The 23,279-nt window shown below is 40.4% G+C and overlaps 1 protein-coding gene across 1 annotated transcript in view; it reads right to left on the bottom strand.

Annotated features, from left to right (window-relative positions):
- Window positions 1-302: 302 nt before the first annotated feature.
- Window positions 303-23,279, bottom strand: part of IL20RA (interleukin 20 receptor subunit alpha) — a 32,342-nt gene continuing 9,365 nt past the window's right edge. The window contains exons 2-7 of the mRNA XM_081094571.1: window positions 13,177-13,312; window positions 8,499-8,677; window positions 7,138-7,313; window positions 6,444-6,588; window positions 3,184-3,323; window positions 303-1,184 (exon numbers count right to left, since the gene is read on the bottom strand). Of these exons, the coding sequence (XP_080950697.1) occupies window positions 393-1,184; window positions 3,184-3,323; window positions 6,444-6,588; window positions 7,138-7,313; window positions 8,499-8,677; window positions 13,177-13,253 (1,509 nt within the window). The 5' untranslated portion in view covers window positions 13,254-13,312 and the 3' untranslated portion in view covers window positions 303-392. The remainder of the gene's footprint in view (window positions 1,185-3,183; window positions 3,324-6,443; window positions 6,589-7,137; window positions 7,314-8,498; window positions 8,678-13,176; window positions 13,313-23,279) is intronic.

The raw sequence follows: 23,279 nt of genomic DNA, 5'->3' as shown, positions 1-23,279 counted from the left end.
TTTTTACAGTGTTATACATTTAAGTGTCCAAAAAATAATTGTATAAATGTGCTTATTTGAAAATAACAAAGGGCCAGAGTACACCCCCCGAATACATTCTACATCTAATTTGACAAACATTTGGCAAATATTACTGGTACAAAGCAATGGGTCAGCCACTGTACTCCAGATGCCTGCCATCACCGTAAGAGGCCCACAGGCATGAACCAACCACGATGTGAGACAGAATGAAACAAGTGCTAAGAGGAAAGAGGAAATAAGTTGTTATCACTGACATAGAAAAATATAGGTAAACCTCTTTTATCCCAGATACTTTATTGTTTGGGCACTCAGATGTTTGCACTCATGTGCCTTGTAACAGTAGGGGTCAGGCAGAGAGGGAGGTGTGGGCGTTAGTCTTCCATTTGTACATACAATCCCCACTCCTCCAAAAATTGCGTCAGATAGGTTTCATCTTCTTCAAGTGGCTTGTCGGGAGCCTGGTCCTCATAAATTCTAGACAGAAGGCCCTCATCTGTGAGCTCCTTGTACTCAGGGTGTTCACATCCTTCTGACTCACGTTCAAAGCCAAATAAGGAAGGTATACACAGCCTGCCAGTCCGAGGGTCCCAATCGACCAGTGTGGTCGATGGCTCTTCTTCTGGCTCCTCTTCTGTGTCCACATGCTCCTCTGGCAGGTGGTGCAAGTCTCTGAGTTGAGGGGTATATGAATACAGTAGTGTTTGTGGGCCCCAGTCAGCCAAAGCTGTCTGTGGCTCAAATAATTTTCCTTGTAGGAACATCTCCTCCTGCAAACTGAGCTCTTGGTCTCCAGGCCCCACAGAAAGGTCAGTAGTTCTCACATTATATTCATACTCAATGACTATTTTATCTGTGGGTATTGTTCTGCCGAGTGACTCTTGTTGGGTCAGGGATGTTCCGTTGGAGCTTTCCTCAGTGTCATCGACAATGTCCATCGAATGGGAAGCATACCCTAAGTGCATCACCTCCATTTCCTCCTGATGGGGCTCTTGGTCCTTGCTGGGCTCATGCAGATCCCATACATCATTGCTTTTTTCCACGACACTTACATCCTTATGAGAAAATTTAGAATCCTCCAAAATATTGAGTGTGATAAAGTTAATCACAATTTGTTCAGCAGGTACAAAGAATCCTTTGTCAAGTTCATTTCTATAAATCAAAATCTATAAAGAGAGAAGAGAATGGTTTTCACTTTTCACTTTTGACAGATATTAAAAACAGCTGTTAAGTAAAACTTATACTGTCATCAGATGGTTTTAAAGATCTATTCTTACCAACTCATGGAAGTGAAAGTTATGCTTGGAATATAGAGAAAACCTCATTCACACAAAATGCATATGGAAGAGACCAAGACATACAAAATGCATATGAAGTGAAAAGTGGTTCATTGGGTGGGTATCTGTCCAGGTCAAATATAAGGGTGTGACTGCCCCCTCCTCTAACTGGCTGAGGAAATTTAGGATGTTATTTAATTTCTTGAGCCTTGATTTTTAATTCTGAAAAGTCAGAATTTGTGCCACATAAAAGGTGGTGAGAACTAAGTGAGATGGAGGTTTTGAAATTGCTTTGTTAATTATAGTTTACTATTTATTTGTTAGTAAGCTGTGGTTACCTGGGCTCCCAGCCCTTTTTTGGATACAGTCAGGACATGAAATGTGGGTGGGCATGAAAACTAGATGTAAAAAGCAGATAAGAACATGAGCAGGGATGGTTCTACTTACTTCCCCCAAACACCAAAGGAATCATGCTATAATAAAGTAAAAAAGGGAAATCCATTTGCCAGTTTATGGCAGACAGAAAAACTCTACCTAATGCCAGGAAAACTTGTTTCAGGTTAAAATGTTGCTGGGGATATGTGGGAGGTGCCTGTTTAGATTGCCAATGATGAGCTATGTTACAATCCTCATTGTCTAATCTATGATGAGATTTCATTTAACATTATAAAATAAATCCTTTAATTTTATTCTTTTACAATTTTTTTTTTTTGTAAAAAGTAATGTGTGGTCAATTTTGTGAATTTCCCTTCCAGGAAAGGTCTCCCTATGCCTTTAAAAAGCTAATCCTGAACCTTAAGTGCAGGCAGATTCATAGAACTATTTTTAAACTGAGCTAACAGGAATACATGTATGTATTGTGTACATGTGAACATATTTTTAATAATTCCCAAAGAAATAATTTTTATTGTTAAAATATGCTCAGCATTTCAAAACCCTTCAGTGCATGGTCCAGAGGATAAGGTTAATTCCTTTTACTCCTTGCTTCTCCTTACTATGAGTGATGAGATCCTGGCCATTTCCCCCCTAAATGTGCTTCCATCCCATGTCCTGGTCTCCAGCCCAGCCTTCCATCCCACTTTCTTCTCTTAGACTCTCATCTTCTCTCCTTGGGGAAACTGCCAGTCTCCTAGTTACTTTACTTGTTTCTTCCAGTCTCAATCCCCCTAATGTTGTCTTAGACTCACTATCCAGTTGGATCTAAAACACAATATCGACCGTGACATCACCAAGGTAAAACCCTACAGAGATTTCTTTGCCAATAGAATAAAGCCCAACCTACTTGGACTTACAGCCCAATTCTCTCATTACCTGGCCTTACTACCCACTCTCTAGTAACAGCTTTCATAGCTCCTCATCAGGAACCTTATGATTTAACAATACCATGCGGTTTCCCAAACAGCTATCCACCTTTCCCCTGTTGTTTCTTCTGCCAGTAGTAGGTCCCTAACTCTTACTCACCTTTTATAACCAAGCCCAGGCATGAACTTCTCCTGATCCCCATGCAGGGGTTCAGTGCCTCCCCTGTACCCCTAGCATCCCTAGTGCCTGCTTTCATCATAGTCATATCATTTTGAAATTCTTGTCCCCAACTAGACTTGAACCTCTGGAAGGGCATGGATCATGACCTCATTTATCTCGTACCTCAAGACCTAGTCTAATCTGGTCATTAAACCTAAAATCTTTGTTAATGCTAAAGAATCTTTCTCTTTGGTTATGTTAGTGAGTTAATCTAGTAGAGAAAGTGTTTTGTTTTTTTTTAAATTTATTAGCTCTTTACCTTTAAACTCACTCTGCCCCTAAAAGGAATGGTATTAGTTACAGAGCCTCCTTTCCAGCTTCCTGGAGATGTGTTGCTATAATGAGTCCAGCCACACTAAGCACTCACGAGATTTGCCGGGTGTTTCTCTTTGCCAACATGGATATATCTGTACGCAGAGAAGCCCATCACAGAAAAGATAAACAGGGTAACAGATATGGGCAAAACATACCAGAAGATGATTTTAATTTTCAATGCTGATGTTTGATCTGTTAAAAGAAAAGGGGGGGGCGGGGGAGAGTAGATTGTTGTAACTTGGTGTGGTGGGAAAACATGGGCAATGTCAAGAAGCTTTGGGCATAATCACTTACACGTACGAATTCAGTTTTCTCATTTATAACAATGTAATAAGGGGTCTCAGAATTCCTACTGTCTCTGACAATAGATAGTCTTAAGGACTGTCTCAAATCTTTACAGCAAGGATGCGTTAGCAACCCAGGTCAGCATATATTCCAACGTTTTATGTCTGGCTATGAGATTCATGTTGGTTTTTATACTTGAAGGTAAATGTATCTGAAATTCAGGCAACTCGCAGCACTCCAAACCGAACAACAAAACCCCCTTGTAATGATCCCACTAAGCAGTCCCACTTTTCTATGCCACTCATTTGACTCAGTCTTTTTCATATATTCAGTAGAGGACAGGGATATATATATGGCATCACCTTCTACGTGACCAACAGAACTACCCTCGTGCTGGTTGCTCGGGCTTTTCTGGGTACGTCTGGAGCTTGGGGATGTTTGTAGGAAGGTGGCTGAGCTGGTGTGTGCTGAGAACGGCAGTAACTCCTTCCCAGGTTTTGATGTGTTATGGGTTCATGATGAGTAAAAGTCCATAGGGAATGAAAAGACCTGGTGAATAGTTTTAAGAAAAGTAGTCCTGGCCCACCATTGATCAGAACGGGGATTATTGTGACTAACTTATATTTGTTAAGCTCCTGTGGGGTAATTGGAAGTTGGGATGGTTAATTTTATGAGTCAACTTGGCAAAACGAAATTGGAACCTAGGTATTGGTAAAACATTATTCTAGATATTTCTGTGAAGGTATTTTTAAAATGAGATTAGCATTTAAATTAGTTAAACTTGAGTAAAGCCCAGTAAAACAGGGCTCCAACTGCAGGTTCTTCTACCCTGACCAATTCCTGAAGAGCACATCTGTCATCAGCTTCCACATAGAAAGATGCCAACACCACAATGCAGATGTTTTAGGTGACTGAGCATCATCTGCTCCTACTTTAGGCTACAACTCAGTCCAGTCCTCTGGATACAATCCCTGATCTAGGATGGAACTTGCACTAATTAAGAGGAGCCAGGCCAACAGTGACTGGTGGCACTTCGTGTATATCAGCACATTTTGGTTACAATAAACAAAGAAACCCTATCTGTATTTGTAGGGATTGGGGAACAATGGGGAACAGAAATATTTTCCAAAGAATAGTCCCAAAAGAGATAATACTGATTTTTAAAAATACATCTTTTTATTGATTTCAGAGAGGAAGGGAGAAGGAGAGAGAGATAGAAACATCAATGATGGGAGAGAATCATTGATCAGCTGCCTCCTGCTCACCCCCTACTGGGGATCAAGTTTGCAACCTGGGCATGTGCCCTTGACTGGAATTGAACCAGGGACCCTTCAGTCCTTAGGTGGATGCTCTACTTAGTGAGCCAAAACAGCTAGGGCCCGATTCTTTTAAAAGGGGGTTGTCAAAGCATTGTCTTGGAATGGTGCTGGGGTGATTTAACAGCTGGGAGATCCTGGAAAACCTCAGGACCTGAAATGGTGCCTCCTTACTCTTTTGTTACCTTTCCTAAACTGGTTAGAAAGTTGCTCCATCTGCTTACTGGGAAGTATTTAATTTAATCTCTACTCTAGTTGCTTAACTCTGCCAACTGCTTAAATGACTTCCACTGGAAATGCATTCCTAGCATTTGGCCACTGATCAAGCTATTAGTAAACAGAGCACTTTATCCAAATACCAAAATAATTTCTTCAATCTGCTTTGTGTTGCCTTTTGCTCGCTTAGCATTTTAGTTTAATTTGACACGTGGTAGAGAACCTTTTATTTTAAAGGGAAAGCTATGGCAAGGATAGAGATTTAAAAAGAAAGCTTTTCACTTTTTATTTGTACTAAAAAAATTCCCTTTGTATTCCTTGGGACATTTTTATCATGACATGTGGGAGGCGTGAAGGAGGAGGAGAGCAGGGGTCTGTCACCATCCCTGTCCCATAGCTGGGGATGGAACCAAGGCTTGGGGGAAATGCTATGACATTTGTCTTAGGCCAGCACGTTTGGAAGAGAGAAACAGAAGAATAATGGATGAAGAGCCAGTCAGTGAAGGTCAACTTTAGGATTTATTTTCAATTTTCAGGTTTTGAATACAAGGTCCTCTCACCCTGGAGGAAGAATGATTATACAAACGCTAAGCTCCTAACTCCATGTCTCCCAACAGAAAGGAGACTCTTCACTCACAGTTCCTTGGCAACCACGTTCAGACATGAGAAGGAGACAAAAAAAAAAAAAAAAAAAAAAGAAAGAAAGAAAGAAAGAAAGAAAGGAGAGAGAAGCAACTCTAAGAGAGAGGCCCTAAGTACTGGTTTGTAGATCCCAGACCAGCCAGTCAGCGATATGTAAACATGGAGCCTGTAATTTGTATTTCTGAGGGGGAGCAAAGGATTCTGTCTTAAAAAGTGTTTGTTTTTTTTTTAAATATATTTTATTGACTTTTTACAGAGAGGAAGGGAGAAAGACAGAGAGTTAGAAACATCTATGAGAGAGAAACATCGATCAGCTCCCTCCAGCACATCTCCTACTGGGGATGTGCCCGCAACCCAGGTACATGCCCTTGACCGGAATCGAACCTGGGACCTTTCAGTCCGCAGGCCGACGCTCTATCCACTGAGCCAAACCGGTTTCGGCTTAAAAAGTGTTTTTATGATAATGCTTTGTTTCTAGCAATACAATTAATTGTCTGATGTGCTTGAAGACCACAGAACTTCTACTGACCAGAATGATTATCATTTAGAAAAAGAAAAAAGATGTGTGTAAAAGTTCCCCATTGTTCTTTCCCAAGGCAGTGGCTTGCTGGCAGCAAGTGCCAGGCCTGGTACTGAGGTCCCCCGAGGGGTGAAAACACTCCCTAACGTTGGCCAAGTTCAATGGCAGTGTCCCGGGTTGCTCAATGCATTTCTGGGGACAGCTGTTTCTGCCTTTGCCTCAACCTGTTTCTGGTAGAAACAGATTTGCCAATACCTTGTCTACACTGCCACACTTCCTTCTAGTTTCATCAGACTTCCTTCCTCAGAGCAGCTGAGGTGTTTTAAAGCTTACCTTTCAAAGTACTGACACACTGCTTCTCAGAAGGCTGAGCAAGGCGAGGAGGCCCTGGGACGAAGGAACCCACGTGGATGCAGTACAGAGTGTCCGGCTCTAGCCAGCTGAGCACCAGCGTGTGGTTGGTCACACACTGAGACCACTAGGTTAGGGAATGGCAAACATCAGTTACAGCAAAGGTTTCTAGTACCACCCCAGACAAATAACTCTACAAGGAAATAAAAGACCCAGATACCATGAAATCCTTTACTATGCCTACAAGCTTTCTTTTCAGCAACAGCTTTAAAATACCCCTTTCCTCTAGCTCGGCAATACCCAGGAACTGAAACAATCCCAGTACAATGCTAAATAATAACGTAAGGATAGATTTCTCATTCAGCTTTGTCTGTGTTCTTGCTAATACCTTTTTCTTTCTTCGAGAGTGACTGACAGATGTTATGCAAGAAAAAGCTTCTCCGTCAATAACTACTCCAATAGCAATATCATGTCCATTAATAGAAAGTTTCTGTACAGGAATTCTGAAGTTTCCTACGTTTCTACATAGCTTCAATTGTACCTTGGATGGCATCTCTTTTGAATATCACATCTTCCCATTTTCAAATGCAGAGAATTAAAGCAGTAGGGCTGCTTGCTTTAGCATTAACTGCAAAAAGGGACCCAGATTATGTGCCCTGTTCCATTTCAGACTTACCGTTCTGTTTGATTTAGTATTATAGATGGACACATTATACTTCAGATTCGAGTATATTTGTTGCATGGAAATGGAACTTTCTTCTGAATTTTTCTTCCACTTCTCTGGAGCCGTCAGAACCACAGAAATGGATTTCTCACCAGGAGTCAAAGTGATGCCTGGTGGGCCAATTTGTGCTTAAAGGGGAGAGGAGAGGGAATTATGTTCAGATGTAGAAATCACCTTGGATAAAACTACAGTCTAATTCTACTGGGACAAAAACTCTCCGTCCAACTCTCTTATTTGAGATGCCTCAGAATGCTCCAAGGTGGGCCCAAGGCATGCAGAAACTTGAAACAAGAATTTCCTGTACGCTGACACGATGTTAAAACAGTCAGTTGAGGAGTTCCCAGTCACATGGATAAATAGTACTCGATGATGGTAAATACAATGAAAACTATTTATAACACTGCCGTGACTTGAAAATCGGTGATAAATAACATTAATATGATTGGACACATGGCAAAAAGCAGACACGGAGGAATGAAGCACTGCTAAAAACCTTTGGAGATGTGATTGGAATGATCTAGAACAGAGGTTAGCAAAGTTTAACCATAAAGGTCAAGATAGGATCTCTGTTGCAACTATTATTTATGTCAATGTAAAACCCATTCTTAGCTCTCGGCCTGTAGAAAAACAGAAAGGGGGGTGGTGCTGCTGCATTTGGTTGAGGGCATAGGTTGCTGACTTCTGAGCTCGAAGGGAATCTGAAGAAAGGCTCCAGTTTCAGGACCTAAGGAGAACTTGTAAATTTCATATGGCACCTCTGAGTGAGTCCTGTACCCGAGTCAGCTACAGATCAGGGCACGGAACAATGAAAAAGCAAACACCAGCAAGATGTTGTCTTGATTCTGAGTTACAGCTAGAAATTGCATCATCACACCACCAAGTCGCACCACAAAGAAAAGACTTACTTTAGTGATCAGAATAACCTGTAATCAACCTTGTGGACATATTCGACGGTTTTGAAACCCACAACATTAAAAACAGATCTGTCAGTTGTTCCACAAATTACATAGTCTCCACTAAATGTTAAAATCAAATCAAAATTTGATAGTATTGACATTTAGCGTCAATTTGGGATCTGGGAGAGATCTTGGAGGTCACTTCGCCACAGCTTGCATTCTAAAGACAAGACTCTGGGATGCAGTGGGGAGAAGCACCTTGGGTCACTCCACCAGCTGACGGACAGAGTGCAGAACAGAGCCAAGCTGAGCACTGGCTCCTCGGGCAGAGCTGTCTATGAGACTGAACCTGGTAACACCAGGAGGTCAGGTGAGCGTGATATTCATCCGTGTTTAACAGACAACTGTATTACTTACTTTCTAATAAAGGATAGAACCGTCCAGTTTCTGCCCATTTGGAACAATCAGATCCCCAAATGGCCTTAACTTTGGCATAATATTGATGTTCATAGTCAGAAGTTTCAGCAGAGAGATCACAGTGGGTCCTATTGATATTTCTGCATTCGGATTTGTTCAGCCATCTCTTTTGCCCGTATCTGCAGAGAAGGAAACTGTGAATTAATAATGAAGTGCCCTCTGTGCTTTACAATAGGAAAAAACAGTCATTATATAAACCTGAATGGAACTTAAGACCTTCTCTTCAGAACAACAGTGCCTATCATTGAGATAAAAAGGAATCTGCTTTTGCTGCTGGCAATTTTTTTCATTAGCTGTCAGGAACATGAGTCAGAGTTTCTGTAATCACCTTTCTTTTCTGTGAATTATAATTCACAGTATATTTTGAAAGCATAGATTTTATTATTATTCTTGGGCTACAGTAAAAATTTTACATATTGTGTGATCAACTCTTCTAATAATTATATCTATGTAAGTTTTGTAGTCCACCATGCATACTTAGGTCAGTTTGATGGGTTGTTTTAAGAAAAATTAGCCATCTTTTTTCTTGGAAGAAAAATTACCTTGACATTCTCATAAAATTAAAAAATCTACTTGCCATCAAGGGTTTGGGGAAAAGTCACTAGACTGAAGTGCATGCCTAAATCTGCATTTTCAATTATAGGGATGATGATATTAACTAGGATGTTCACTCTGATTTTTCCTTTCCTTTATTAAAAGCATAACACCCATAGTAAATAGGGAGGGGGGAATATTTTTAGGTGGGAGAGACTAAGGTATATTTAGTGATAAGAGGTGAGCCGGGAAAAGAGACAGGTTTGCAGGAGAGGCTACTGAAAAGATTAAAGCAGCATGTTAGGGTTTTAGAAAGATAACTCTGGTGGTAGCATGGAGAATGCAAAGGGTTAGGAGAGGCAGCCTGGAGAGGAGCTGGGAGGATACTCCAGGTGGAAGATGCAGGTGGCTTAGACAAGGATGGTGGCCATGGAACCAACAGGACAAAGGAAGAAATATCAGGACACAGGACTTGGCGATTGAGGGCATGTAAGAGAGGAATTAAGGATGATGCCTCTTTCTGTCTGGGACAAAAGGTTGTAACAGTGGTAACCCATTTCACAGATGAGAAAACTGAAGCTCAGAGAGATAAGGAAACCAAATGCTCAAGTTCATATCACTAGTAAAAGGCATATCTGGGATTTGAACCACTTTCCTGGGATGCAAAGCTTGAGCTTTTAGTGCTTCCATATATATTTTTGTATTAAATTCTTTTGGAAGATATATTTTAAACTTTTGTTCAAATTTCATCTTTTATTTGGAAACAAACTTCACTCAAAAGTATAATATGTAGCCCTAACCAGTTTGGCTCAGTGGATAGAGCGTCGGCCTGCGCACCCAAGGGAATGTACCTTGGTTGCGGGTACATACCCAGTAGGGAGTGTGCAGGAGGCAGCTAATCGATGTTTCTCTCTCATCGATGTTTCTAACTCTCTATCCCTCTCCTTTCCTCTCTGTAAAAAATCAATAAAATATATTTTAAAAAAAGTATAATATGTAATCTGCCCAAAGTTACCCAGCAAGGCTCATAGCATGGCTATGAACCCAGGACTGTCTGACTCCAGCTGAGCTTGGAGCTCTATCAGTGACATATACCACCCTGTATCCCTGTCCACCTTTTTCTTTATATATTCTTTTTCAAAAGTTGCACAATCCAATTTATCTGCTGTCAGAGAGCAGTGATGAATCTGCCCGTTTTAAAAAGTCCTTTTCTGAATCACGGAGACATACAAAGGACAGAGCAAGCTCTTTGCTCCACCTAATGGAAAAGGAGGCAAGGGCGTGCTCCAGAAACATTTCCCTTTGCACAGTGATGTCTTCTTTCCTAAACTCAGCTCCTGGGAAACGCCTCGGAAATGAGAATGAAGGTCTAGTTCAATTTGCTCAGGAATAGCAGTTGAAGTCCTCCATTGCCTTTGGAGGTCGGAATTTTTTTTTTTCAAAGACAAAAAATGGCTTTATTCTTTTTTGTAACTATAATACATTAAAAAAAAAAAACGCAACCAATCAGAAAAACAGAATCAAGAGAGAAATAAATCAGCTGGAAACCCATTACCCTGAAATATTTGGTATACATGATTCTGGACATCTCATCATGCTTACATATAACCAGAAGGATAGTTAGATAGCTGAATATATAGATAAAAACTAGATTATGCCACATGCGTAGTTTTAATAAAGGTAGTAAATTTAACTTGACTTAAACTTTAATATAAAATAAGAAATTAAAGGAATTGCTATAGTTCAAATGTCTCATTACCACAAGATATATTAGTTCTTAAAATATCATTTAAATTAAGAAAATGGTTTCTCGAAAAATACTGAGAGCTTAGTCATTAAAATGAAGTCACTTCATTTTAGATCATATTTAATGGTTTTCTGCTATGAATATCAGTTCACTTACAGTTTCTGCCCACCTTCTGATTTTTTCTATTATTGTTTAGGTTCAAATATATATGAGAAATTTCAAGAACCATATTTCCCATCACTATGTGGTCTTAGTTCTAAATTTACATTGTTGCAATGCATGCTACTAGTCTTTATGCCATTATCCTGTCATTACTAATTTCTTTGTCTAGGTTCATCTTTTTTTCTATGTCAGATGGCTATTATCTTTAGTTAGAGGTTCCCCACCCCCTAAGAAGGTCTCAGGGGAATGATATCCTGAATTCCCACCTACTTGAAAAGACATCTGTTGAACTTGTTAAGAGTCTTAGGCCTCACCTATTTTCCCCTCAGAAGATATGGCACTGTTTTCTGCTGAGTGCTGAGTGCTGCCAGAGAGAAATCACTTCATCCCCCCACCCGACTTGAGTCCTGCTTTTGCTAGGATGGCCAGAAATCATTTCATTTTCTTAAAGTTCAATAAGTTCACCAGGATATGCCTTGCTATTATTTTTATTATATTTTGCTGGATATAGCATGCATTTATGATATGCAATGCCAGATTATTATCATTATTACCTGGTCAACTATTCCTAACAGCTATAATAGTTTTTTTGTTCTTTTTAAATTCTTACTAATTTAATGGTTCTCTACTAAGCGAGGCAGGCAGAGGGAGAGGGAGATAGAAACATCAATGATGAGAGAGAACCATTGATCGACTGCCTCCTGTATGCCCCACACTGGGGAATGAGCCTGCAACCCAGGAATATACCCTGACCGGGAATGGAATCTTGATCTCCTGGTTCATAGGTTGACGTTTAGACACTGAGCCATGCCAGCCGGGCTATAATAGGTTTTTAAAGTATATTTAATATTTTTATTTTACATCTTTTCCCTAAGCTCTGCCCACTTGCTTTTAAAAAGAAGCTCTTCCTGTGGTCTTAGAATCTCTTCTTTTGGAAGAGATTGCAACTTCTTCTTTAAGCTTTGTCATTAGAAACATGTTGCGTATGGGCTCAAATTATGGGCAATTATTTGTATGAATTTTTCTCCCACTTCCATGAGAAAACTTTTCAGAAATGTTTCACTTGTGTTCTTTTTTCCTCTTTCTCTCTTCCAATGATTATGGATAGGTACTGTGCTGGTTTCTTTGGGACTACTGCTCTTTGAATGGGGCCAACTATTTTTATTTATTTTTAAAATATATTTTTATTGATTTTAGACAGGAAGGGAGAGAGAGAGAGCAATAAAAACATCAATGATGTGCCCTAACCGGTTTGGCTCAGTGGATAGAGCGTTGACCAAAGTTCCCTTTTGTCGACTGAAAGGTCCCAGGTTTGATTCCGGTCAAGGGCATGTACCTTGGTTGCGGGCACATCCCCAGTAGGAGGTGTGTAGGAGGCAGCTGATCGATGTTTCTCTCTCATTGATGTTTCTAACTCTCTATCCCTCTCCCTCCTTCTCTGACATCCTGTGGCACCAACCTGGGGCTCCATGGGGACATTTCCTCAATTTCTGGGGGTGGAAATCCTTAGATTCCACATCCTTAGACTTAAGCCTCTGAGTACTGTGACATTTATTCTTGTGAAATTATTTTTTTGCTGTTGGAGTTTGAGGAGGTATAGGTTTACTTCCAGCTTCTGGGCGGTTTTCTTTCAGATCTCACAGTATTTGGCTTATACACCTCATAGTCTGTGGCTTGGGGGTTGTGACCATTTCCTTGGTTGTTTTGAAGATGGACAATGTCTGTCTGATTTGCATTCTTTCTTGCTTTCAATGAGTTTTGAGGGAGAGGTGAAAAGTAAAAATGTCCACTCACTACTATCTTCAGCAGGAACAGGTAGTTGTACATAATTCTGTGCTCAGTTTCACTTAAAATGTGCATAATTCCAGTAAGTTTAGACATTTCAGAGATGATGGATTTCTTTATTTGCTCAGCCACAGAATAGTCTTTTGACCAACTTCTTTTCTCCATTTAAATAATTCCCCCTTGCCCCAGCATCCAGTGCTCCTGTCTCCATGAAGAAACTGTTTTCTAATTTAACCTAACAAAGCATAGCAAGAAAAATTTAACATGAAACATCTAATTTTTTTCTTTTCAAATACTTATTTAATACAAAAGATGGCGAATCTTCACACAGTTAATAGGAGTCTGAGTCTTGTGTTTATAAATCAGTCAAAAGGAAAAGAACCAACTTACATGAAATACTGCACAGTGTAAGTCACTTCTACTCCTTGTAGGCCCTCGGGTGGACCCCACTGGAGGACATTCTTCATGTTTATGGATAAGAAGGTGACATTTACAGGCTTAGGCAAACCACCAGGGACACAGGGAACTGAAACAGGAGTAGAGAGAAATCAAGGTCTTAGTGAAGAAAGAGGAAAACATAACCCCTCTGGTAGTGGTGTTCAGTATGGCCTTCCGGGACTGGCACCCTGTGTATTTCCTCCCAAACTGAACCTGAGCGGACACGGACTCACTTCAACCCACAGATTGTGGCAGAAGTGACTCTGGGGCTAAGACGTAAGGCCTGGCAGCTTCCACTATTTTTCAAAAAAATAAAATATATTTTTATTGATTTCAGAGAGGAAAGGAGAGAGAGACAGAAACATCAATGATGAGAAAGAATCATTGATTGGCTGCCTCTTGCACGCACCCTACTGGGAATCGAGCCTGCAACCTAGGCATGTGCCCTGACCCAGAATCGAACCCAGGACCTTCAGTCTGCAGGCCGACGCTCTATTCACTGAGCCAAACCAGTTAGGGCAGAGCTTCCACTTTTGCCTTTGGGAAGCCCTGAGCTGCCACATAGAAGTGGGGCCACCCTGCTGGGAACTCCATGTGGAGAGGCCATGTGATGAGGGAGAGGTTCAGTTGTCCCGGCTGAGCCCAGCTTCCCAATCACGGGGCCAGGAGAATCACTGTGGGCGTTCCAGCTCCACGGAAGCTGCAGGAGAGACTCGGAAGAAGACCAGCAAAAGAACCATCCAGCTGTTGCTCCTGTTAACACTCAGAACTGTGAGAAATTATTGTTTCAAACCACTATTTGGGGGTGGTTGGTTATGCACCAGCAGATAACTAAATAAGCCCATTATTAGATATAGAAAGAAAATTTAGAATTGATGCTGCTGAAAGACCAGAGTTTTAGAACTGATTAGCTTTACTAAAAAGTATGTATAAAGCAAGGATTAGAAAAGAAACCAGGAAAAGAAGACAATTTATTTAATCAAACACTGATAAGCTGACATAACTGTGATCTAAGAAAAACTGTATCTGGAGGATGAATTTGTAGAAATCCTCTGCACAGAAAGGATAAAGAATTGAGAAACTCCAAAACAATTAGAAAAGGGCAAAAGGAAAGTGAAGGATAATCTCTTATAAAAGAAAACAAGGAAGATCCGTGAGTTAAAATAAGTGAAGAAATTCAGTGGTAACATGTAATAATAAAAATATTAATTTAAACTATTGGAGAGATCATAAAGTATACTGAGTAATCAAATTTTATGAAAAACTTATCCCATCACAAATATGCATATTCTAGTCAATGAACTTCGAAAGAATCAAATTTCAATACTGAAAATCAAAATTAGGAAATAAAATTTAGCTAAGTTACGGCGGCCTAGTCCAGTCTTGGCTCAAGTCCCATAATTCCTATATACATAAATTGGAATTCATGTCAGAGAAAGGAATTAGCTTTAAGCTTGTGTTAATCCTTGGCTAAGACTAACTCTATACAATGCATTTTAATTTCACAAGCCAAATGAAAAGAAAGAAAAAAATTTTACTTTAAACTTTTTATATGACCCTGATGCTAAACCTAAATAATCTCTTTAATGTGGCAGAGTAACCAAAATATAGACAGTTGAGTATGTTTGTGTGTGCATGTGTTATATTTGTAATGACTTCTACTTTTAACTTTGATCATTTTTAATAACTTAGTTTCACTTTTTTAAGAAGAAAATTAAATACCCAAAGAGAAGCACTATCAATGGATCACTGTGTGAGTATGTGTAGGAGGAGTAAAGAAGATCTCAAAATGACACAGCCTGCCTGATGCCCTTCTTTGATTTTTATTCTTCTAAGTCTTCGGAACAAATACTATATCAACTGGTACTGGCTTTTTCTTGAGGTTATATTCGGTGAGTAATGGTCAATGACTTAATACTGCTCTGTGCTATCACAAGGTTTGAAATTTTAATCATATTTTTGAGGATGAGACAGAGGATATGGGATGGCAGCAGCATGGAGTATAGTATTTCCCAACCTTTCAAAAGTGAGAAACACTTTTAATATAAAAGTCCTAAGGATCTTTCCAGATATAAAATGCTACATGTGCCCTAGCCGGTTTGGCTCAGGGTATAGAGTTTCGGCCTGTGGACCAGAGGGTTCTGGGTTCGATTCTGGTCAAGGGCATGTATCTCGGTTGCAGGCTCCTCCCTGGCCTGAATCCTGGTCAGGGCACGTGCAGGAGGCAACCAATCAATGTGTTTCTCGCACATTGATATTTCTGTCTTTTCCATTCTGTTCCACTCTCTCTAAAAATCAATAAAAAATATCCTCAGATGAAGATTTAAAAAATAATATAAAAATATATTAAAATAAAATGCTACACGTGGTTCTACATGTTTAGTTGATACTAACATGTGAGGAGTGGTTAGCATATTGTAAGAATTAAAATGAAAGTAGGCTATGCATTATAATATCACAGATATAAGGTATTACCAACGCATGGTTCCACAGAACTATCAGATAAGGAACTAGAGTAGTCTGGTTTGTGGCAACTTGAGTTTGGAAATATAAAACATAAGTTAGGCATATTTTCTCACTGTTTAATCTATACAAATCTTTATCTTCTATAACATTGGTTTCTGTTCATCTTTTAAAATAAGTAAACAATCAGCAGAACTCTCAAGATGCCTAAAACATGCCAAAAAGTTTTAAGAAATAAGTTACAATTTTAAAAAAGGATTGCTCATTTTTTAAAAAAAATATATTTTATTAATTTTTCAGAGAGAGGAGGGGAGAGGGATAGAGAGTTAGAAACATCGATGAGAGAGAAACATCGACCAGCTGCCTCTCACACACTCCCTACTGGGGATGTGCCCACAACCAAGGTACATGTCCTTGACCGGAATTGAACCTGGGAACTTTCAGTCCGCAGGCCGACGCCCTATCCACTGAGCCAAACCGGTTAGGGCAAGTATTGCTCATTTTAATTTAATTCAAATTTCGTGGTCACTGTCATGAGGAAACAAAGCAAATTGCTTTTCTGAAATGAACTGTATTCTGGAATGTGCTGCCAATCATTAATATTCATTGATCCAACAGACATTTTGTTTAATGTTTTGTAATTATTTAAATAATCCTCTCGCCGAGACCGGTTTGGCTCAGTGGATAGAGCGTCGGCCTGCGGACTGAAAGGTCCCGGGTTCGATTCCGGTCGGGGGCATGTACCTGGGTTGCGGGCATATCCCCAGTGGGGGATGTGCAGGAGGCAGCTGGTCGATGTTTCTCTCATCGATGTTTCTGACTCTCTATCTCTCTCCCTTCCTCTCTGTGAAAAATCAATAAAATATATTTAAAAAAAAAATAAATAAAAAAATAAATAATCCTCTAGAAATGCCATGCCAGTTATTAAAATGTTGGCAAACTGTGGTAATAATAGGTTAAATAAAGGAAATTAATAATGTGAACATACTATTAAAACATTAAGCAATATTTTCATCATGCCATTCTATATTTTGGAAAGAAATTGTGAAATGTGTATACATTTCCCCTGCCAAGTCCACATTGTGGGTAAATCACATGTATCACCACAATTTTGATAATCCACCTCCAAGATGGCCCTCAGTTACTCCCTCCAGCTGGCATTCCCAGACTGTCTAGTCCCCTCCCACACTGTTTCTGGGTTGGTCTGTATGACCAATAGCATATGACAGAGATGATGGTACATCATTTCCAAGATTAGGTTATAAAAGACACTGAGGCCTCCTTCCAAGAGGCATAATGGTGAGCTTAGAAGTGGTCCTTCAGATGACTGTAGCCCCAACCTATCACGTGACTATCCTATATAATAAAAGGCTAATATGCAAATTGACCAAACGATGGAAGGACTGGTCACTATGATGCGCAATGACCACCAGGGGGTAGACGCTAAACACAGGAGCTGCCCCTGGTGGTCAATGTGCTCGCACAGGGGAGCACCTCTCAGCTAGAAGCTGGGCTCACAGCTGGCGAGCGCAGCGGTGGTGGCGGGAGACTCTCCTGCATCCACGGCAGTGCTAAGGATGTCTGACTGTTGGCTTGGGCCTGTTCCCTACAGGGAGCCATCAGTTGGGCATCCCCAAGATGGGCGCTGAGAGACCCCACTCCAGTGCACGAATTTCGTGCACTGGGCCTCTAGTACTCTCATGAGAGACCCTGAGCCAGAACCACCCAACCAAGCCATCACCGGACTCCTCCTTGGAAACTCCCTGAGAGAATGCTTGTTGTATTAAGCTGCTAAGTTTTGAGGTACCTTGTTACACAGCAATAGATAGCTAATAAAACAAAGATTCTAAAAATAAGAGGAACTAAGATAGTTTAGTCACTAAAATAAAAAATTAAATTAAAAAAAGGAAATTAAACTGGAAGAAAAAAATATGGCCCCTACATTCCCAATCATGTTATTAATGACTCCTGCTTTAACAATCTTGAAAAGGTGTCCTTTTAAATAGGTCAACTTTTTATTTATAAAGAAAATAAAAAACCTAGTGAGAAGACTGGATACTTATTAGCCTTTCAGTAGCAAGTAAAGATAAAAGCAACAATGTTTTGGATTTTTAAAAAAATATTAATTCTTAGTTAAGGTCATTGTAAATACACTGACTAGGATTTCAGTAAATTCTTAGTTAAGGTCATTGTAAATACACTGAGAGTAGTAAATGGCTTTCATAGAAACATTTCCTAATAGATATTACTGTTTTATACACTACTTTTGGGGAAAGAATATCCCAGCTTTTTAGTCCTGCACATTCTTTATGTGGATCGACATTATCTTTCCGATTGCACAGGCAGAAAAGCTATCAGTTTTGAATCATCCCCTGTCAATCAATCGAAATATCATCCAGAGGCAGCCCCACCATGAAAAAGGAGGAGAGTGGCCAAGATGGAATGGAAGAAGTACAGATGGGCTAGATCCCCTTTTTGTGAGCCCTGGGAAGGAAGCTAGATTATACCTGAAATTTATTGCTAAAATAGTTCAAGCCAGTATTCATTAAATGGATGCACACCTGGAGGAACAAGGCGTCTTTAGTCTAAAAGATAGTATAGGAGGATTTAAAGGCACACAACAGCAGGCAAGTTAGGATACTGCAGGTAATTTGGTGTACCGAGTATTGAAATTTAGTGGGAGAGTACTGAAGCCTTATCATCAGGAGAAGCCATGGCCTATTTTTAGTTTGAATGGATTACTTCACTGCTGAAGGGAGAAAAGACTGGATGGGGGCAAGACTAGAAGTGGAGAGACCAGTAACACCTAACTCCAGCTGCCCCAGTGGGGCGGGCTGAGCTTGCCCCCAGATGCTGGCTGTGGATATGGGGCTGGGTGGGCAGCTCAGAGCTCTATTTACAAAGTAGAAACAACAGGACCTCCTAACGGAGCAGAGCTGCTATGCTGTGAAAGCTAAATTAACAGGTGAGTATTTATCAAGGTTTTACCTGTTTTGATGATGCAAAGCCGTGATAAAAAAAATAGAATTAGCACTTTTTCAAAGGGGCAAAATAGAACATTTGAGAAAGAAAAAGAATTGGCAATTAGTACCTTCTTGTGGTTTTTAAATCTTTGCAGTTTGTAGGCACAGTGTTTGTTTCAAGTTTGGAAAACATAGAGAAGGAATGAATAAACATTCCGACTGAGGTAAGTCATTTTTCCAACCTGCCTGTACTGATAAGATAATTTAATGAACACCGGAGTGAAAATATGTTACACCCACATTGATATCAGGAGTCAAGGGCCAATGTATGGGTAACAACAGCATTCCCCGCCGCCCACCGCCCACCCCCCCAACACACACACATAGGTTCAGGGCCAGAAAGTATAACTTTGATTCTCTCTGATAATCCATTGGTTTCACATCCCAAATCATAAAGCTGTTTGATTGACACACGTAGTTTCTTCTGAGAATGCTGTACCATTACAACTTTGGTTTGAAACACAAGATTCTTCATGGGCTTGTCTGACCACTCCTTTTGCAATTCTGCCAAATGCGCCATGTTCACAGCCACAACAAATTACCTGCGATATCTTAACTTGCCCTGCTGTTGTGTGCCTTTACAATTTTGGTGCTCTCCTCCTATACTATCTTTTGGACTTTAAAGACCCCTTGTTCCTCCAGGAGTGCATCCATTTAATGAATACTGGCTTGTACTATTTTAGCAACTAAAATATGATGATACTGTGGTGCTATGTAGGGTATACACCAGTGATGGCGAACCTTTTGAGCTCAGCTTGTCAGCATTTTGAAAAACCCTAACTTAACTCTAGTGCCATGTCACATATAGAAATTTTTTGATATTTGCAACCATAGTATAAAAAAGATTTATATTTTTGATATTTATTTTAAATATTTAAATGCCATTTAACAAAGAAAAATCAACCAAAAAAATGAGTTCGCATGTCATAGGTTCGCCATCACTGGTATACACAGTCTCCACTAAAGAAAGTAGGCATTACTGACAACAGTCATCTAGGTAACAGTCTGGTCTTGGAAAAGTTGAACTCAGAAGGCCACACTTTGGGTCAGGACCTCTGGGTTCCCTTTGAGCTCTCTGACCAGAGTATGGGCTTGAGCAATAGAGGGATACTTGAGTGTGTCCCTTTGAATTGTGGGTACTTACAATGGCCTGTTATAACAAAGCTGTGAAGGGTCCACAAGGAGATGTCCATTTAATGAACTTCCAAGTAACGATTGTTAGTTATATCTTGTAAGTCCCATCATTTAGCTTAGTGTCCCCTCAGTGTTAATTTTCCTTTTGTTATAGCTTGTTATTGAATACTAGAGGCCCAGTGCATGAATTCGTGCATGGGTCGGGTCCGGCCGGCCCAGCCCCAATCGGCGGATCGGAACAGGGCCTGTCAGGAGGAGGAGATGGCAGGAGGTTGGCCGGCAGGCCTGCCCCGATCAGGGCCTGATCAGGGCTGGGCCAGCTGTGGGGGAGGGACCGTGGGTGACTGGCTGGCAGGCCCCACCCTCAATTGGGGTGGAGGGGCTGATTAGGGATGGGGCTGGTCATGGGGAGGGGTTTTGGGCCGGCTGGCCCCGCCCCCAAATGGGGCTGGGGGAGGGGCTGGGGGAGGTTGGCCGGCCAGCCCCACCCCCGATTGGTGTGGTGGGGGGGGCTGATTGGGGGTGGAGCTGGCCAGGGGGAAGGGCTGCAGGCCAATCAGGTTGGTGGGGGCCCACTGGGGGTGGGGCTGATGGGGGGGAGGTTGGCCGGCTGGCCCCACCCCCGATCAGGCCAGTTCGCTGGCCACAGTGGGCATCACAGCGACTGGTCATCAGTCGTTCTGGTTGTTCCAGACGCTGGCTTTTTATATATATATATATAGATTGCAGATGGTGCTTGATAGCATGTAGGGCTTTAAGAGAGACTACTTTTTAAAATAAATGTATTGGAGTTTACCCATCAAAGAGTACCCTTGGGAATGTTCATGATTACCCCCATGGTACTGCTCAGCTCATGGCATTTGAGGCATGCTTCCCTTCAGTTGCAATTATCTTTGGAGGTATTTAACAAACATGTAAAAAATTCCATTTCATTACTTTATAGTCACACCTCGTTTTTGCCCAACATAGCATTTCCCCGTTTAATTGCCCAAGTTCGTTGGAAGTGCCTCTGAATGCTTTTGAAATTAAATCCATATATCAAAGATGAAGATTTGCCACTTAAAGGGTTATTTTGGCCAAGGTATACCAGGTTCTACCTGTAACTCTGAAAAAAGGAGTTTAAGAAATTCATTGTTGTGAGATTTTTTTGCATAGCCTCCTAAAATACCTATTTTGAAGATACCATCATTAATTTGTATATGTCAGACCTACTATTTGTTACAAAACCAGTCCTACTACCTTAGTCATCTCTTTATGAATGTCTTCCCTTCCCTTGCCTTTTGAAAATTAGCTTTTTGAGGGCAGGGACTTGATTTTCTCCACATTTTTCTATTTCCAAAGTGTCTTGATTGTAATGCATATCATAGTAACTGTGGAAAAGTAAATTGGAATGTGGATTGGAGTATCTACAACTTGATAACTTGCTTCCGAAGGAAAAGCATAAAAGAATGAACAGAGTCAAAGACTAATTGGAGCTACTAAAGTACTGGAAAGAATAGCAGTTGGGAACTCCAAATTCAATCAGTAGGTGTTTATTAAATATTGATATACATCATCCAGTTTATTTTTCAAATCATTTTCACAACTTTTTATCTTCACAGAAGTAATGTTAATTATTCCATAACACCTTCATCATTTGAAATTTTCAAAGATAAAAATCAATAAGATAAAAATGTGAGAAAAAATTAATAGAAAAAGTAAGATGTTTAATAATTATTTCATAGAGACTTGGAAGAAATTATCTAGTGGCGACTTGAAAATAAGTAACAGTATTGCCTTCTGTTCATTGTTAATTGCGATTTTGAGAGAAATGAGGTTGGTCATGTGATCTCAGACTTCCAATCAACAAGATGAAGATGAAAGTATACAGTAGCCATCAAAAACACTGTCAGAAAGGTGAAATAGTTTTTAATAGGCTAACTTTTCTCTGTAGTGACAAGTAGATGCTTTGATGTTTTGAAGGAGACTGGGAGTAGAATCAGACCTCTTCAGGGTTGAATTATCTTACCTAATAATAGACAAACATGTAAATTAACCATCCCTCCACTATGCTCACCAGCCAATCAGGAGAGTATGCAAATTAACCCAACAAAGATGGCAGTTAATTTGCATACGTAGGGGCGAAGTGGCGGAGCGAAGACTGAAGGCTCCGTCTGGAGCCGTGAAGACTGAAGGCTCCGGCCAGAGCAAAGGCCTGGGCCCCGGGTGCTGGAGGAAAACCGGTGCCGAGAGCCAGGGGAAGGGAAGGCCTATTGCATGAATCTCTTCGTGCAATGGGCCTCTAGTACCTTGATAACGTTGTATTACTAAAGGTAATGAAATGAACAGGGCTTCCACATAGGCCTTGCTGAAGATCAGCTCTTAAGGTGCTTTCTTGCCATAAAGATGTAAAAAATATACAACAAAAACATTGGTCAAGAGAAAAGCAGAGCAACAATGGATAGACCACCCATGTAGAAGAGCCAAAGACTGACAACAAAGGAACTTATCCAGGAACGACTAGGAGAATGAATCAATTAAGATATTCCCTTTGCTCATGCTCATTAAAGCAAAACAGAGCCTTCAAAGGACTGTATTTATTCAGGAAGTGGGAAATAGCACGTAGGACACCAACTCTAACTTAGCAAACCACAGCTGTAACATATGTGCTTTTTGATAATTATTTGTGGTTTGACTCAGTATTGTAAAGAGCCGCAGACCACAATGATTCTTTGAGGCTGCCAATGACCTTGAGGTCTACAGCTACAAAGGTCCTTACTCCTACCTACTTGGTACCACCCTCAGAAATACCATCCTTTTATGGTATTTTGCTACTTGTCAGGTTTTGTTTGCCGATCTGTGGTTTTATAGGAAAGAAATGTATGTGTTAAAAAGGAATATTAACTACCTAGTAATGTATGGATAGAATATGATTAAAGCAGAATTTAGCTTTATTTTCTTGCAAATAATTTAAATGAAAAGATATAAATTTATACTGAATTATAAATATTTTGCATAATGTGGCTAGATGGCAGCCTATCCATGACTATTAATTGAATTTATGTGTTTTCCTAAAAGCCTTTGAAGTATTTATTTATAGTAAGACATTTGCTTGGATATATCATTTCTTTTCAATGCACAGTTTCTCCTCAAGTAGAGTGAATGTGATGTGATGTGACATATATTGGCATCCCCACCCTCCCGCCTCCCCAACACACACACACCAGCACTTTTTATAAGTCTCAGTTTAAGGGACCCTTTTCATAGGAAGCCCTGCCTAACCCTTAAATGAGATCAGTTGCCTTGTTCTGTGCTTCTAAATAAACATCGTTTACTCAATTCTGGTATTTACACTTCAACTAGAGGCGTAGTGCACAAATTTGTGCACAGGTGGAGTCCCTCGCCTGGCTGGTGATCGGAGCTGATAAGGGCCATCTCACCCAGTCCCAATTGGGG

The sequence above is a fragment of the Myotis nattereri genome (genome assembly GCF_964212035.1).
Source record: "Myotis nattereri genome assembly, chromosome: 6".
Taxonomy (NCBI): domain Eukaryota; kingdom Metazoa; phylum Chordata; class Mammalia; order Chiroptera; family Vespertilionidae; genus Myotis; species Myotis nattereri.
The sequence above is the reverse complement of the archived record's forward strand: the minus strand, read 5'-3'. Positions and strand labels throughout refer to the sequence as shown.